This window comes from Hippopotamus amphibius, chromosome 9 (genome assembly GCF_030028045.1).
Source record: "Hippopotamus amphibius kiboko isolate mHipAmp2 chromosome 9, mHipAmp2.hap2, whole genome shotgun sequence".
In the NCBI taxonomy this organism is placed as follows: Eukaryota; Metazoa; Chordata; class Mammalia; order Artiodactyla; family Hippopotamidae; genus Hippopotamus; species Hippopotamus amphibius.
In genome coordinates, this window is record NC_080194.1 from 101,366,892 (window position 1) to 101,385,383 (window position 18,492).

The following is an 18,492-nucleotide window of genomic DNA, read 5'->3' on the forward strand; positions in this document are numbered from 1 at the left end:
CTGCCCACATTCCTTGGCTCACATCCTCCTTCTATTTTCAAAGCCAACAGTGATCTACCAAGTGTGTCTCACATCACATCACTCTGATGTTGACTCCTCTGTCCCCTCTTTCACTTATATGCACTCTTTTTCCACTTATAAGACCCCCTCGGACAGGGCCAGTCCAGCCCCACAGACCGCCTCGCCCCCCCCCCCCCACCTCCCTGCTCCTCTTTACCTGCCACTCACCACAGCCAGGTGCCTTGGAGGGTCCAGAGCTGGGCCCCCAACTCAGCCCTCCCATCTCTCCAGGGGGGTTCTGTCTGGGCGAGGTTACCCTAACCCTGTAGGCCAGCCCCGCCCAATCCCCAACCCCAACCCCGAGTCCTACCTGCTGGGACAGTGGGCATCGGCCCCACCAGTAGCAGGGTGCTCAGGGCCAGCATTTTCTCCTGTCTCTAGGATTGATCTGCTCCTCAGTGGGCCTTGCTGGGGAGGGCGGGAGTCCTGGGTCAGCCGTCCCTTCTAGGCTGCTCAGAGAAGCCCCTTCCTCACGAGCAGATGAGAGTCCAGTCTGCAGCCCCAGCTAGCCTGGGTCGGGTCCCAGCCTGTTCCTGACTGCTGCAGAGCTGCAGGCTCTGTTCCCCGCCCCACCCCCTTGCTCTCTCCTGAGACCCCGAGCCTCTGGCTCCAGCCTTCCAGCCTCAGCCCCCTAGTAAGTGCCTTCTGTGTCCCCCTTCACACCCCAGGCCTAAAGTACCCAGACCTGGGGTGGGAGACAGACCCTCCTGGTGAAAGGCTCGGCACTGCCCAACTCTCAGGCATGCCAGCTGGGCATGGCTGGGTTTCTGCAGGCTTCTTCCCCACTATGGGCCCAGTGTCCCCTGGAGCCTGCAGAACCCCACGGTGGGTGCTGCCTGCCTGCATCTCCAAGGGAGTCTCAGCCCCTGTGTGGGGCCTGGAGACAAGGCAGTCCAGCCTGGTGCCACCCGCCCCTGTTCCATCCAGCCCCGGGCCCTGGTGGCTTCCACCCCTGCCTCCACCCTCTGACTGAGCTTTGCATGTTCCACTAACCCAGATAGATGGCGGGTGGAGGTGCCAGACTTCAGCTGCCTCTTAGGGCAGAACACTAACCCAACCAAGGTGGGCCTGCGGTGCTTGCCCCAATAAAAGCAATTACAACCTTAAAAAAAAAAAAAAAAAAGACCCCCCTCATTTTTTTGGTATGGTGGTTCACTGGCATGAGGAACTGAAAATGGCCAGGTGACAGTATCAGCTTCCATTCCAGTGGAACTGTTGTATGTACCTTGGTGGAAACATTCCTCCTGTGGGTGCTAAGACCATTATATCCACAAAATCCAAAGGTACAAAGACGGTAAGCAAAATTTTCACTAGTGAATTATTAGAGATAATATTTAGGGGCAGCCACTTTCATTTCCACCCTTTAATTTTCAAACTCATAAATGCTGTCTGGCATTGATTCAGAGCATATTCTATAACATGAAGGACATCACTGTAGTCTGCAAAGTGTTGTCACTGGAACTCTTAACGGTAACTGAATCTCCAAAATGCCATTCCACCAGGCCAGGTGCTTTAGGGTGGGGGGGCAAGGTAATGTCAGTGAATTTCGTGAGCATAGGCCCACTGATGTGCTACATTTGCTCTGAAGCAAGTTCTTTGATCAGAAGCAATGCTATGTGGAATATAATGACAAGTGAACAAAACATTTTGAAGGTACACAGATAGTAGTTTTTGTAGAAGTATTGTGTACCCAGGAGTGTAAAGTATCAATTCCAATGAGAATAAAGTGTTGCCCCTTCCATATTCAATGTGCCACAAGGAAGATGGCTAATTCCCTCAAGGAATGATGCCATGTCAGGGGCTCAGTGTTGGTCTCTGTTTTGGCAAAGTGGGCACTCAGCAGTAGTTGTAGCCATATATAGTGAGTAAAATCCATGTTGCTGAGCCCGTGAATAACCTCCACTCTTCCATTCCTGTTGCCATGGCCACTTTGTTCATGAGCCCATTGGGCAAGGAGAGCAGTGGCTAGGAAAAAAGACTGACTGACTCCAAGGAATGTGTCATCTTACCCACTTGATATTCTTCTCTGCTGAGATTGATCTTTGGTGAGAATCAACACAGGACACAAATACCTTCACACTCGGTGCCCATTTGGAGGGGTCTGATGTCTTCCCCCAACAGTTTTCTAACCATGTTCTTTCCAAATCCCTGACCATCCACCCAAACCATCAGTTATTGCTTATCTGTAGATCTGTACCTCTGGCCATCTTTTCTTCCAGGCATAGTATACAGCAGGTGTGCTGCTTGAAGTTCTGTTCCCTATAAGTACTTCTCTTCAGAGCCACCCCTGAGTGGGGCTGTATACTATATATGGAACTTCCTATGGGTCACACTTTGCACTTGAGTGTGCAAAGGAGGCCTCCCGAAGCCTGCTAGGTCCTGAGTTTGACTGTTACCCAGTCCAAGCTCGCTCTGCTTGCCACATGACAGGCCAATGAATCAGGAGACAAAGTGTTGAGGCAAGGAATACAACTTTGTTTGGAAAGCCAGCAGGCTGAGAAGGTGGCAGACTAGTGTCTCCAAAAAACCATGTTATTAGGGTTTGGATGCCAGTTTCTTTTATAGAACAGAGATGGGGAGGAGATGAGGAAGTAAAGTAAAAAGGCCATAAGTTTTGTAAATGTCCCCTGGAATGCCCAGCCTCAAGGAGGGGATGTATGTGTTACTTTCTTCTTTCTTATAGCCATCCACAGGGGGACAGGGTCAGGATGCTTCCCTGAACAAAGGCACTTTGGTTTAACATTCAGATAGAGGGACAGGGTTCCCCGAGGCAGGCCATTATATATAGACAGTATCCTTTTAGTGAACAAAGCAGTGGAAAGCAAAGGGTAAAGTAAAAGAAACAGATCCAACATGTAGTCAGATTTGGTTCTTTCCTGTTACTTGACCAATAGAATTCAAACTAAGTGATGCTGTGTGACTTCCAAGACAAGACCTTGAAAAGCCTTGAAATTTCTACTCTCTATCACTCTCTGTCTCTCTCTCTGTCTGTCTCTCTTTCTCTCTCTCGTACTTTGAAACCTACATGCTGTGAAGAAACTCTAAACTGAAAGTCTATATGGAGAGAGAAGCTGAACCATCACAGATGTTGCAGCAGTCCAAGCTGAAGACCCAGATATGTGTGAGACCATATTAAGTCACCCAACTGCAGCTGATCTGGCAACTGACAACAGCCAAATACATGAGTCCAAGCAAGGATAGCAGAAATTCCCTGTCAACCCACAAAAAGTGGTCGTTGCTTTAAGGCACTAAATTTGAGGGTGGTTTGATACAAGAATCTACAAATTTAGAAGATACTATTCAGATTTTAAACCATCATAAATTTTTCTTAATACTCAATTTGGGGTTTATTTAAGAAAATTACATCTTCCTTCCAGAAAGAATATCATTTGTGTTGGTGTGGGCTGCACCATCTCCCACGGACAATTGCAGCAGGGCTTCAAGCTGTCATATTGGTATTGTGGACTACTTCAACTTGAGTTTATTTGATTTGATTTAATATAAGCAAACTGAGGGGGTGGGGAACTTTCACCAAAAGTTATTAATGTTTTTGGGAGGGAGAAGGTATGAGGAGAGGGTAGCTTTCCAAGACAGAAGAATCACTTGCAGTTGTTTGACTAAATTTGCACTAATTGAAAAGTAGATAGGTTTGCAAATCAGTGGAATTACTGCAGGAATGAGGAGAACTCTGAAATGATAACAATGGATAATACTTACTGAGTGCTTTTTTGTGTGTCAGAAGTTGTTCTAAGTGCTTTACAAATGTTAGCTCATTTATTCCTAAACATAGCTGTATGAAATGGTACTGTCATTCCCATATTTTAGATAAGAAGCTGAGCACAGAGGTTAAGCAGTTTGTTCAGGATCACACAGCTAGTCAGTACTAACACTTGAGCCCAGGCAGTATTATGCCATGCTCAACGTTCTTAACCACTAGTCTGTATTTTGTCTTTCTCCTAGGTTACTCTGGAGAATACAAAAGTGACCCAACCAAAGTTTTGGATATTATATTTATAGTTGCCATATTCAATTACAAATTTAAGGGTAAAACTCTTTGTGAGAATAATACCAATATTGCCTGGCTTATCAAAGCAAACCCTGATTGGATAATATTTCTAAATTCTAGTTTACATATGTAAAATCTATTTTATGATTTTTACTCATTTTTCCCTAATTAGGCAAAAAGCTAATTAGAGGTAGAAAACCCAGTTTTGACCCTAAAATCTTATGTGTTTGAACCTTTAGAATGTTGCTGTATTCCAACACTTTAAAAGTCTGATTAATATAAGAAGACAAGGGGAGCCACGTCAGATAGTGAGATATATTAATCCTAAAGAGGTAAGGACATTATTTATTGAAATAACATATTTTCTCCCCTTAAAAATGTGTGGCTACTTTATAAATTCAATGTGCTTGTATTTCTTTTTTTAAACTTTTTTATTAAAGCATCACACACATATGAACTTTCTAGTTCATAAAACATAAATTTATAATAACTGAATCATCACAAGCAAACCCCTGTGTAACCACCAACCAGAGTACTGTTTTCATACTTCAAACCACTGCCTTTGGGTGCCCTGCAAATCACTGCCAACTCCCTTCTTCCAAAAGGTAAACACTACTTTACATCCTATTAGTATACTTTAGTTTTCTCTGTTTTAAAACTACATATAAATAGAATCCTATAGTATACTTTTGTATCTAGCTTTGTTCATTTAACATTGTTTGTGTACCTAAATTTCATTCATTTCATAAAAATGATGGTAGTATTCCATTTTATGAGCATACTGCTATTTATTCATTCTACAATAGATTCATATTTGGATTTTTCTAGTTTGAGCCTATTATAAAGGCTGCTTCTGGGACTATTCTTATTCATGTCTCCTGACAAACAGGCCCATGAATTTCTTTTGGTTTCTATTCCACCTAGAAATGGAATTGCTGGATGGAAGGCTATGCCAAACTATTTTCCAAAGCTACTGCACTGATTTATATTCACCACTGGCAATGTTTGGGAATTCTCGGTGCTCTAATGCTGAGCAACGCTTAATGTCACCAGCTTTTAATTTGCATTTCTCTGATTACTAATGAAATTGAGCATCTTTCTGAGGAGTTGTGTTCCTGGTTAAAATTCTATGTGTGATTTTTCATGCCTGACCACAGGCAATTACAAGGGCTTTACCTGGCAGGACTCATGGGGAAAGCTGTCCTCACCTCACACTAGACTTGGTGCACAGTCAGTGCATTATGGTCTCTGAAGGGAGTTGCTGTCAAGGACTCAGGCCCCTCACTGGTCATGCTCTTAGGCATCTTTACAGTCCTAACCCCCAAAGCCTTTGCTCCTAGGTCTGTTTATCTGAGGTCTTGGGCAGAGGTTTTCAAGCAGTTCTGCTGAGACCTCCTTATGCTGGAAACCTTGAAGACACTTTCCTCACTCTGAGTCTGCTTACTCTGACTCTCCCCCCACAACTTCTCCCCTGCCTCAAACACATACACACACATAAAACTGACAGAGCCTTTGTGAGGGACTCCCTGAGCAGTGAGAGGGCATCCTCCTGAAGGGGGAGAATTTGCTTCCTCTGGTTTTAAGCTCTTCAGACTCTTGTTAACTTTGAAGTTAAGTGATTAAAGGCATTCTTTCCTTTTTTGCTTGTTATTGTAAGTAGCTACTGCCACAGCGGACAGTTCAGTGCTGTCCCTCCCAAATCAGCTGAGTTCTTGACAGCTTCTTTTCTTTTTTTCATGTCTATTATACCTGTATTGTCTCTCTTATTCTTACTGGTTTTTACCTGTTCTTTATGTACTCTTTATACAAGCCCCTTTTCAGTTACCTGTCTTACATGTATCATTTTTCACTAAATGATTTGACTTGTACTGTCTTTAAAAAGTATTTCTATTGATGTTTTTTAATACTTATTTATTTAGGCTGCGCTGAGTCTTAGTTGTGGCATGTGGGAATTTCGTTCCTGTGTGCAGGATCTTCGTTGTTGCATGCGGGCTCTTTAGTTGCAGCATGTGAAATATTAGCTGCAGCAGGCATGTAGGATCTGGTTCCCTGACCAGGGATCGAACCCATGCCCCCTGCATTGGGAGGGCAGAGCGTTAGACACCGGACCACCAGGGTCTAAGACTCTAAGACACTGGACCTCCATTGATGTTTTTAATTTAAAATTTTAAACATACACAAAAGTGGGAAGAATAAAGTAATAAGCCACCATAGACACCACACCCAGCTTTAAGAATTAGCATTTCATGGCCAGTTTTCTTTCATCTACACCTTTATCCGCTTTCCCCAACTCCTTGATTTTAATGTAGTCCAATTTATCAATCTGTTTCTGTATGGTTGGTACTTTTGTATAAACTTCCTCCACCCCGAGGTCATGAAAATATTCTCATATATTATATAAACTTTATTGATTTGCCTTTCATACTTAGATCTACAACCCACCTGGGATTAATTTTTGTGTATGGTGTGAGGGAGAAGTCAACTTTCATATTCTTCCATATAGACATCCAATTCATTATACACCATTCTGCAATGTCATTTTATCATAAATCAAGTAACCATTTATTTTTGGGTCTTTTACTCTTCCATTGTTATAATTTCTACCCTTTATTTTTTTTTAATTTTTATGGAAGTTGATTTACAGTATTGTGTTAGCTTCAGATGTACAGCAAAGTAAATCAATTATATATGTATACATATATACAGATGTCTATTCTTTTTTGAATTCTTTTCTTATGTAGGTCACCACAGAATGTTAAGTAGAGCTCCCTGTGCTATATACTAGGTCCATATTAGTTACCTCTTCTATACAGTAGCATGTATATGTTAATATCAATCTCCCAATTTATCACTTCCCCACATGTTTCCTCTCTGTTATGTATTAGTTTGATTTTGATTTTGAGATCTGTGAATCTGTTTCTGTTTTGTAAATAAGTTCATTTATACCATTTTTTATTAGATTCCACATATAAGTGATATCATATGATATTTGTCTTTATCTCTGACTGACTACACTTAGTAAGATAATATGTAGGTCCTTCTATGTTGCTGCAAGTGGCATTATTTCATTATTTTTATGTCTGAGTAATATTCCATTGTATATATGTACCACTTCTTTATCCATTGCTCTGTCAGTGGACATTTAGGTTGCTTCCATGTCTTGGCTATTATAAATAGTACTGCAATGAACATTGGGGTGCATGTGTCTTTTCAAATTATGGTTTTCTCCTGATATGTGACCAGGAGCATGATTGCTGGGTCATATTATCACAGTTCTATATTTAGTTTTTTAAGGAGCCTTCATACTGTTCTCCACAGTGGCTGTACCACTTTATATTCCCACCAACAGTGTAGGAGGGTTCCCTTTTCTCCACACCCTCTCTAGCATTTCTTGTTTGTAGATTTTTCTTTGTTTTTGTTTGTTTTTACTAATATGTATGAAGTAGATGACTAAAAATAAAAAAGAGCAAATTGTACATTTTAAATATATGCAGTTTATCGTTATGTCAATTATATCTCAATAAAACTTAAAAAAAAAGATCCTTAACTAATTACTAGCTACTTAACTAAGTTGTGAAGGCCCTATTTCCAAATAAGGTCACATTATGAGGTTCTGGGTGGACATGAATTGGGGGGATGCTATTCAACCCACTCCAGGACCCTGAAACCACAGCTGAGTGCCACGGGCCACGTGACTAAGGAAGAGGAGCTGAAATCTCTCCTCATGGCTGTGTGAACTATGGATTTACATCCTCACAACTGGCTTTGCAAACTCAGCACCTGCCAAATGTCTGAACAGGCAGTGAGTGCTCTGCAGCCAAGATGGGTCTAGCTTTAGCAGCTGTGGACTTTGTGGCCACCTACACATGGAGGTTGGGCCAGGCCAGAGTCTGAGCTGCCTCCATAGCACCCACAGTGGGTCAAGGTGCATGATTACTGCAGTTCTGGGACCTGACCTCAGTGGATTGATGCTGGTGGCCTGGTGAAAACAACACCTGAGAGACACCAGGGCCAATTGCTGGCATACCCATGGTTTAGGTGGGGCCGAGAGCAGTGCCAACCACAGTGTAATTTGTAAGCCTGCACAATGGGTAAAAGGTAACAAAACAGAGCACTCTCACAGGTAAATATCTCCAGAGGAGGAATACTCAGTGGCTTCTCTCCCAGCGAGGGTGCTCCAAAGCCATCTACTTCACACCACAGATCAGAAACACAGCTAAGAAACAATTCTGGGGGCATCTACTCCAATAAGTAGGGAGCAGATCTCACCCTGGCAGGGCAGTGACAGAGCAAAGGGGAGGTCCTGTTCAATATCCAGAACAGGCTCTGGTCACCACAACATCAGGCACATCTGCTGTCAAGGGGATAATGATCAGCATACAGTGATGAAAGAGCTGGCAGACATCTATACTAAAAACAGCCATAGCACCAAAAAATATTCAACCTACACAGGCTACACAGGGACCTTTCCAATTTAAAATATGCCTCCAAGACAATCTAAGTGTCAGGCATCTGGAGGAAGAACCACCAGAGCATTTAGCCTTGAAGGCCAGGGACTTGATGGCAGGAACTTCACAGGGCTAGGAGAACCCATGCTTGGAGGGCACACACAGGGTCTCACATGCACTGGGACACAGCACAAAGCAGTACCTCCATAGGAACCTGGGCTACACCTACCTAAGAGTCTTGGGGGGTCTCCTGGGGAGACAGGAATTAGCTATAGCTCACTGTGGGGGCAAGGACACTGGTGGCAGAGACCCGCAGGGGATATTGATCAGCATGAGCTGTCCTGGAGGTCCCCATTTTGGCACTAAGACCCAGCCCCACACAACAGCCTGCAGGCTCCAGTGCTGGAATACCTCAGCCCAAACAACCAGCAAGACAGAAACACAGCCCCACCCATCAGTAGACAGGCCACCTAAAGTAGTACTGAGCTCACAGCCACCTCAAAACACACCACTTGACATGGCCCTGCCCACCTGAGGGGCAAGATCCAGCTCCACTCCCCAGAGGGTAGGCACCCGTCTCTCCCACCAGGAAGTCTGCATGGCCCATAGACCAACCTCATCCATCAGGGGGAAGACACCAGAAGAAAGAAGATCTATGATCGTGCAGCCTGAGGAAAGGAGACCACAAACACAGAAAGTTAGACAAAATGAGATGACAGGGGAATAAGTTGCAGATGAAGGAACAAGATAAAACCCCACAAGAACAATTAAATAAAGAGGATATAGGCAATCTACCTGAAAAAAAATTCAGAGCAATGACAGTAGAGATGATTCAGAGTCTTGGAAAAAGAATGGAGGCACAGAGAAGATAGAAGAAATGTTTAATAAAGAGATAGAAGATTTAAGGACAAACAGATGAATAACACAAGAACTGAAATGAAAAATACACTAGAAGGAATCAATACCAGAATAAGTGTGGCATAAGAACAAATAAGTGAGCTGGAAGATAGAGTGGTGTAAATCACTGTCACAGGACAAAATAAGAAAAAAAGAATGAAAAGAAATGAGGAAAGTCTCAGAGACCCCTGGGACAACATCAAATGCACCAACATTCACATAATAGGGTCCCAGAAGAAGAAGAGAAAGCGAAAGGCCCTGAGAAAATATTTGAAGTTATTGTAGCTGAAAACTTCCCTAACATGGGAAAGGAAACAGTCACTCAATTCCATGAAGCACAGAGTCCCATACAAGATAAACTCAAGGAGGAACATACCAAGACGCATATTAACCAAAGTGACAACAATTAAATGCAAACAAAAATATTAAAAGCAACAAGGAAAAAGCAGCAAATAACATATAAGGGAACCCTCATAAGGTTATCAGCTGATTTTTTTAGCAGGAACTCTGCAGGCCAGAAGGGAGTGGCAGGATATATTTAAAGTGATGAAAGGAAAAAAGCTATAGCCAAGAATACTCTACCCACTAAGGCTCTTATTCAGATTCGAAGGAGAAATTAGAAGTGTTATAGACAAGCAAAAGCTAAAAAAATTCAGCACCACCAAACCAGCTATACAACAAATGTTAAATGAGCATCTCTAGGTGGGATAAAAGGGGGGGGGGGGGGGGGAAGAGGCTATACCTAGAAACAAGAAAATCACAAATGGGAAAGCTGACTGGTAAAGGCAAACATACAGTAAAAGTAGGAAATCAGCCACACACAAATATGATATCAAAACCAGCAACCATGAGAAGAGGAAGGTATAAATGCAGGAAATGGGAAATGTATTTGAAGTTAAGACATCAGTAACTTAAAGCAACCTGTACATATATAGACTGCTATATCAAAACCTCATGGGAATTGCAAACCAAAAAACTACAATAGATACACACACACAAAAGAAAAAGTAACCCAAACATAACCCTAAAGATGGTCATCAAGCCACAAGAGAAGAAAACACAAAAAGAAGGTAAAAAAGAAGACCAACCAAAACAAATCCAAAACAAATTTTTTAAATGGCATTAGGAACATACATATCAAGAATTACCTTAAATGTAAATGGATTAAATGCTACAAGCAAAAGACATAGATGGACTGAATTGATACCAAAATAAGACCTGTATTAATGCTGTCTACAGGAGACCCACTTCAGATCTAGTGACACATGCAGACTGAAATTGAGGGAATGGGAAAAGATATTCTGTGCAAGTGGAAATCAAAAGAAACCTGGAGTAGCAATACTCATCTCAGACAAAATAGACTTTAAAATAAAGACTGTTACAAGGGACAAAGAAGGACACTACATAAAGATCAAGGGATCAATCCAAGAAGATATAACAATTGTAAATATATATGCACCCAACATAGAAGCACCTCAATACATAAGGCAAATGCTAACAGCCATAAAAGGGGACCTTGACAGTAACACAATAATAGTGGGGAATTTTAACACCCCACTTACACCAATGGACAGATCATTCACAGAAAATTAATAAGGAAAAACAAGCTTTAAATGACACATTAAATCAGATGGACTTAATTGATATTTATAAGGCATTTCATCTGAAAGCAGCAGAATACACTTTCTTCTCAAGTGCACATGGAACATTCTCCAGAAATGATCACATCTTAGGTCACAAATCAAGCCTTAATAAATTTAAGAAAATTGAAATCATATCAAGCATCTGTTCTGGCCACAACGCTATGACATTAGAAATAAATTACAGAAAAAAACTATAAAAAAACCCCCACAAATGTGGAGGCTAAACAGTATGTTATTAAACAACCAATGGATCACTGAAGAAATCAAAGAGGAAATTAAAAAATAATGAGAGATGAAGGATGACAAAAACACAATGATCCAAAACCTATGGGACACAGCAAAAGCAGTTCAAAGAGGAAAGTTTATAGCAATACAATCTTACCACAGGAAACAAGAAAAGTCTCAAAAACAGCCTAACCTTATACCTAAGCAACTAGAGAAAGAAGAACAACCAAAACCCAAAGTTAGTAGAAGGAAAGAAATCATAAAGATCAGAGCAGAAATAAATGAAATAGAGACAAAGAAAATAACAGAAAAGAGCAATAAAACTAAAAGGTGGTTCTTTGATAAACCTTTAGCTAGACTCATTAGCAAAAAAAAAAAAAGGAGAGGGCTCAGATCAATAAATTTAGAAATTAAAAAGAAGATACAGCTGACTCCACAGAAATACAAAGAATCATAAGAGACTACTACAAGCAACCATATGCCAATAAAATGGACAATCTGGAAGAAATGGACAAATTCTTAGAAAGGTACAACCTTCCAAGACTGAACCAGGAAAAAATAGGAAATATGAACAAACCAATCACAAGTACTGAAATTGAAACTGTGGTTAAAAAACTTCCAACAACCAAAAGTCCAGGACCAGATGGCTTCACAGGCGAATTCTATCAAACATTCAGAGAAGAGTTAACACCTATCCTTCTGAAAGTCTTCCAGAAAACTGCAGAGGGAGGAACACTCCAAAGCTCATTCTATGAGGCCACCATCACCCTGATGCAAAACCAGACAAAAATACCACAAAAAAAGAAAATTATGGGCCACCATCACTGATGAACATAGATGCAAAAATCCTCAACAAAATACTAGCAAATTAAATCCAGCAATACTGTAAAAGGATTATACACCATGATCAAGTGGGATTTATTCCAGCAATGCAAGGATTTTTCTTTTTTTTTAATAAATTTATTTATTTATTTATTTATTTATTTATTTATTGCCTGTGTTGGGTCTCCATTGCTGCACATGGGCTTTCTCTAGTTGTGGTGAGCGAGGGCTACTCTTAGTTGTGGTGCACAGGCTTCTCACTGCAGTGGCTTCTCTTGTTGCAGAGCATGGGCTCTAGGCATGCAGGCTTCAATAGTTGTGGTATGTGGGCTTAGTTGCTCCATAGCATGTGGTATCTTCCCAGACCAGGGCTCAAACTCATGTCCCCTGCATTGGCAGGCAGATTCTTAACCACTGCACCACCAGAGAAGTCCCAGGGATGCAAAGATTTTTCAATATCCATAAATCAATCAGTGTGATACAGCACATCCACCAACTAAAGAATAAAAAACATATGATCATTTCAATAGATGCAGAACAAGCTTTTGACAAAATTCAACACCAATTTATGATGAAAACTCTCCAGAAAGTGGGCATAGAGTGAACCTACCTCAACATAATAAAGACCATCCATATATGACAAACCTACAGCTGACATCATCCTCAACAGTCAAAAAGGAAAGCATTTCCTCTAAGATCAGGAACAAGACAAGGATGTCCACTGTTGCCACTTTTATTCAACATAGTTTTGGAAGTTCGAGCCATGGAAATTAGAGAAGAAAAATAAATAAAAGGACTCCAAATTGGAAAAGAAGAAGTGAAACTACCACTGTTTGAAGATGACATGGTACTACGTGTAGAAAATCCTAGAGATGCTACCAGAAAACTACTAGAGCTCATCAGTGAATTTGGTAAAGTTGCAGGATACAAAAGTAATACACAAAAATCTCTTGCATTCCTATACACTAACAACAAAAGATCAGAAAGAGAAATTAAGGAAACAATCCCATTTACCATCACACCTAAAAGAATAAAATACCTAGGAATAAACCTACCCAAGGAGGCAAAAGATCTGTACTCAGAAAACTATAAGGTGCTGATGAAAAGAACTCAAGGATTACACAATTTCCCTGGTGGTGCAGTGGTTAGGAATCCACCTACAAATGGAGGGGATATGGGTTTGATCCCTGGTCTGGGAACATCTCACATGCCTCGGAGCAATTAACTCTGCATACTGCAACTACTGAGCCCATGTGCTACAACTACTGAAGCCCATGTGCCTAGAGCCCATGCTCTTCAACAAGAGAAACCACTGCAATAAGAAGCCCACACACCAAAATGAAGAGTAGCCCCCACTCACCACAATTAGAGAAAGCCTGCCCACGCAGCAATGAACACCAAATGCAGCCAATAAATACATAAATAAACAAATTTATTTTAAAAAAAAGCAATCCCAGAAATCAACCCATGCACCTATGGTCAATTAATCCATGACAAAGGAGACAAGAATATACGATAGAGAAGACAGTCTCTCCAACAAGTGGTGCTGGGAAAACTGGACAGTTACATGTAAAATAATTAAATTAGCACACTCTCTTAACGCCATACACAGAAATAAACTCAAAATGGATCAAAGACCTAAATGTAAGACCAGATACTATAAAACGTCTAGAGTAAAACATAGGCAGAACACTCTCTGACATAAAACACAGCAGTATCTTTTTTAATCCACCTCCTTGAGTAATAAAAATAAAAACAAAAATAAACAAATGAGACCTAATTAAACTTAAATGCTTTTACACGGCAAATGAAACCATGAACAAAACAGAAAGACAACACACAGAATGGGAGAAAATATTTGCAAATAATGTTACTGACAAGGGATTAATCTCCAAAATACACAAGCAGCTCACACAGCTCAATATCAAAAAACAAACAACCCAATCATAAATGGGTGGAAGATCTAAGTAGACATTTCTCCAAATAAGATATACAGATGGCCAAAAGCACATGAAAAGATGCTCAACATCACGAATTATTAGAGAAATGTAGTGAGGTATTACCTCACACTGTTCAGAATGGCCATCATCAAAAAATCTACAAACAAGAAATGCTGGAGAGGGTGTGGAGAAAAGGGAACCCTCCTACACTGTTGGTGGGAATGTAGAGTGGTACAACTATTATGGAGAACAGCATGGAGGCTCCTTAAAAAACTAAATAGAGAACTATGGTAACGTGATCCAGTAATCACACTTCTGGACGTATATCTGGAGAAAACCATAATTTGAAAAGATACATGGATGCCAATGTTCATTTTAGCACTATTTACAATAGCCAATATATGGAAGCAACCTAAATGTCCATTGACAGAGGGGTGAATAAAGAAAATGTGATACATATATACAATGGAGTATTACTCAGCCAAAAAAAGGAATGAAGTAGTGTCATTTGTAGACATGCATGGCCCTAGAGGCTGTCACAAAGAGTGAAGTAAGTCAGAAAGGGAAAAACAAATGTCGTGTATCAACACATGTATGTGGAATCTAGAAAAACGGTACAGATGAACCAATTTGCAAAGCAGAAATAGAAACCCAGATGTAGAGAACAAACATATGGACACCAAGGGAGAAAAGCAGCAGGTGGGGGAGGGGGGTTGTGGAATGCATTGGGAGATTGGGGTTGACATATATATGTTAATATGTATAAAATAGATTACTAATAAAATATTTCAAACATTATAAAAAATAAAAATAAAAATATGGTACAAATGAACTTAATTCTAAGACAAATAGAGTCACAGATGTAAAAAACAGGGAAGGGATAAATTTGGAGTTTGGGATTGCAAATACACACTATAAAGTAGACAACTGATAAGACATATGGTACAGCATAGGGAACTCTACTAAATATTCTAATGACCCATATGGGAAAAGAATCTAAAAAAGGGTATATATGCATATGATAACTGATTCACTTTACTGTACACCTTAAACTAACACAACATTGTAAATCAACCATACTCCAATTAAAATAAAATAAAGTAAAATAAAATCCCTATCACCAAAAAATTGTCTATTTTTCTGGTAATTTGTATAATTTGAGACTGTGCTATTAACTGAAAACCAATTTAAGATCATTATATCTTTCTTGTCAGTTGAACATTTTATTATTATGAAGTGTCTCACTTTGTCACTAGAAATATTCTTTGCTTTAAGGTCCAAAATCTCTGATATTCATGTAACCACACCACTATTTTTCATTATTGTTTGTACAGTATATCTTTCCCATTTTTTTACTTTCAACATTCTGAATCTTTGTATTTTATCTGTGTCTTTTTTAGGCAGTGTACTGTTAGTTAATAGTTTTATCCAGTATGATGCTCTGTGTCTTTTGTTGGAGCACTTAATTTTTTCACATTTAATATACTTATATTTTGGGACTTATATATACTATTTTACTGTTTACTCTCTATATGTCTCAAATTTTTCGTGTTCTTTTTAAAAATCTTTTCTTGCCTTGTTTTGGGCTTATTATTTTTATTTTTAAAATTTCCCCTCTCTGTTATAATTCTTTTATGCTTATATAAGATATTGCAACATGTATATTTGACATGAAAATCATATAAAAATTGGCATTTTTATCTCTTCCCAGACAACGTGCTTATATTGCTTTACCCCTCCTAACTTATATATTCTTGCTATTGCACTTTTAAACTCTCTTTTGCTGGATTGTATGGAGTATGTTTAGTTTTATAAGAAACTGCAAAGCTATCTTCCAAAGTAATTGTACCATTTTGCATTCCAACCAGCAATGAATGAGAGTTCCTATTGCTCCACATTCTAACTAGCATTTGATGTTGTCAGTATTTTAGATGTTAGCCATTCTAATATTTTGTAGAGGTATCTCATGTTTTAATCTACAACTTCCTTATGACATATAATGTTGAACATATTTTATTTGCTAATTGGCTATCTATTTATCTTCTTTGTTGAGGTAGCTTTTCATATCTTTGCCCGGTTTTTAAATTAAGTTGTTCTTGTTTCGTTTTAGGTGTTCTTTGTATATTTTGGATACCAGTCTTTTATCAGATATGTACTTTGCAAAGATTTTTTCCTTCTGAGACTTTTCTTTTCATTCTCTTAGCAGTGTTCATCACAGAGCATTAATTTTAATGAAGTCCATCCTTTCCATTTTTTTTCTTTCATGATTCATGCTTTTGATTGTGTATCTAAAACATCATCAACAAACCCAAGGTCACCTAGATTTACTCCTATGTTATCTTCCAGGAGGTCTATAGTTTCGAATTTTACATTTAGATCTATAAACCATTTTCAGTTTGTTTTTGTGAAAGTGTAAATTTTGTGTCTAGATTCCTTTTTTCTTTTTAATTTTGCATGGGGATGTTCAGTTGTTCCAACACCATTTGTTAAAGGCCGCCCCTTTCTCCATTGAATTGCCTTTGCTCTTTTGTCAAAGATAATTAACTATATGTACGTGGGAGCCTATTTCCAGGTTCTTTCTTCTGTTACAATGTCCTATTTATTCATCCTGTCACCCATACCACACTGTCTTGATTACTGCAGCTTAATAATGTCTTGAGTTGGGTAGTATAAGAACACAACCAGTTCTTCTCCTTCAATATTGTGTTGACTATTTTAGGTCTTTTACCTTTACATGTAATGCTTAAAATCAGTTTGTCTATTTCTACAAAATAACTTTTGGGGAATTTGATTGGGATTGCATTGAATCTATAAATCAAGTTGGGAAGAATGAACACCTTGACAATATTGAGTCTTCCTATGCAGGTATATGGACTATCTCTTCTTTCATTTAGATCTTCTTTTATTTCTTTCATCACAGTGTTGTAGTTTTCCTCACATAGACTTTTATATATTTTACATATTTTTACATATTTTACATTTTTAGATTTACATCTCAGTATTTTACTTTTGTGGTGCTAATGTAAAAAGCATTGTGTTTTTAATTTCAAATTCCAATTGTTCATTGCCAGTGTACAAGAAAGCAGTTGACTTTTAAGTTAACATTGTATCCCCCAACATTATTATAATTGCTTATTAATTCCTGGAGTTTCTTTGTTGGTTCCCTGAGATTTTTTACATAGACAGTCATGTTATCTGTGAACAAAGATAGCTTTTTCTTCTGTTCTCAATTTTTGCACTTTTCTTTTTTCCTTTTCTTTTCCTTTTGTTTCTTTTCTTTTCTTATCTTACTGAATTATATAGGATTCCAGTATGATGCTGAGTAGGAATAGTAAGGGAGCTAGTTTCTCATGATTAAGTATGATGTTAGCTGTAGGTTTCTTGTAGATGTTCTTTATCAAGTTGAGGAAGTTCCTCTCTATTCTAGTTTGCTACAGGTTTTTCTTGGGGACTTTTTTTAGCAAATAAAATTGTACAGAAACAAAAGAAACACTATGCAGTCCTCTCCTTCCTTTCCTTCTCTACTTTCCCTAACTTGGAGTTAGTCCTCATCAGTTTTTTAAATTGAAGTATAATTGACTAATATTCTATTAGTTTCAGGTGTGCAACATAGTGCCACACAGTGATTCCATATTTTTATACACTACGAAATGATCACCACAAGACTAGTTACCATTTGTCACCAAACAAAATTGTTTTCATATTATTGACTATATCCCCTATGCTGTACATCATATCCCCATGACTTATTTATTTAATAACCGGAAGTTTGTGCTCCTTAATTTCCCTCACCTATTTTGCTCATCCCTCCACGTCCACCCCCCCCCCCCCGATACCCTCTGGCAACCACCAGTTTGTTCTCTGTATGTATGAGTCTGTCTCTATTTTATTATGTTTGTTCATTTGTTTTGTTTTTTAGGTTCCATATGTAAGTAAAATCATACATTATTTGTCTTTCTCTGTCTTATTTAACTTAGCATAACACCCTCTAGACCCACCCATGTTGTTAAAAATGGCAAGACTTCATTCTTTTTATAGCTAATATTTCATTACCACATCTTTATCCATTCATCTATGGGTGGACACTTAGGTTGTTTCCATACCTTGGATATTTTAAATAATTCTGCAATGAACATAGGGTTGACAAATATCTTTTTAGATTAGTTTTTTATTTTCTTTGGGTATTGCTGGATTTTATGGTAGTTCTTTTTTTTTCTTCTAGTTTTATTGAGATATAATTCACATACAGCATTGTATAATGTGTACAGTATAATGATTTTGACTTACACACATGTTGAAATGATTACCATAGTAAGTTTAAAGAACATCCATCCTCTCATATAGATACAAAGTTAAAGAAGTAAAAAAAAATTCTTTTCCTTGTAATGAGAACTCTTAGGATTTACTCTCTTAACTATCATATATAACATACAGCAGTGTTAATTATATTT

General features: G+C 38.9%; 2 protein-coding genes across 2 annotated transcripts in view; one reads left to right on the top strand and one right to left on the bottom strand.

Moving 5' to 3' along the window:
• C9H11orf65 (chromosome 9 C11orf65 homolog) overlaps positions 1-18,492 on the top strand; it is a 91,488-nt gene that overhangs the window by 36,187 nt on the left and 36,809 nt on the right. The window contains exon 3 of the mRNA XM_057750341.1: positions 4,306-4,398. Coding sequence (XP_057606324.1) covers positions 4,306-4,398 — 93 coding nt within the window. The remainder of the gene's footprint in view (positions 1-4,305; positions 4,399-18,492) is intronic.
• ATM (ATM serine/threonine kinase) overlaps positions 12,552-18,492 on the bottom strand; it is a 211,345-nt gene continuing 205,404 nt past the window's right edge. The window contains exon 66 of the mRNA XM_057750326.1: positions 12,552-12,597. The gene's annotated coding sequence lies outside the window, so the exon portion shown is untranslated. The remainder of the gene's footprint in view (positions 12,598-18,492) is intronic.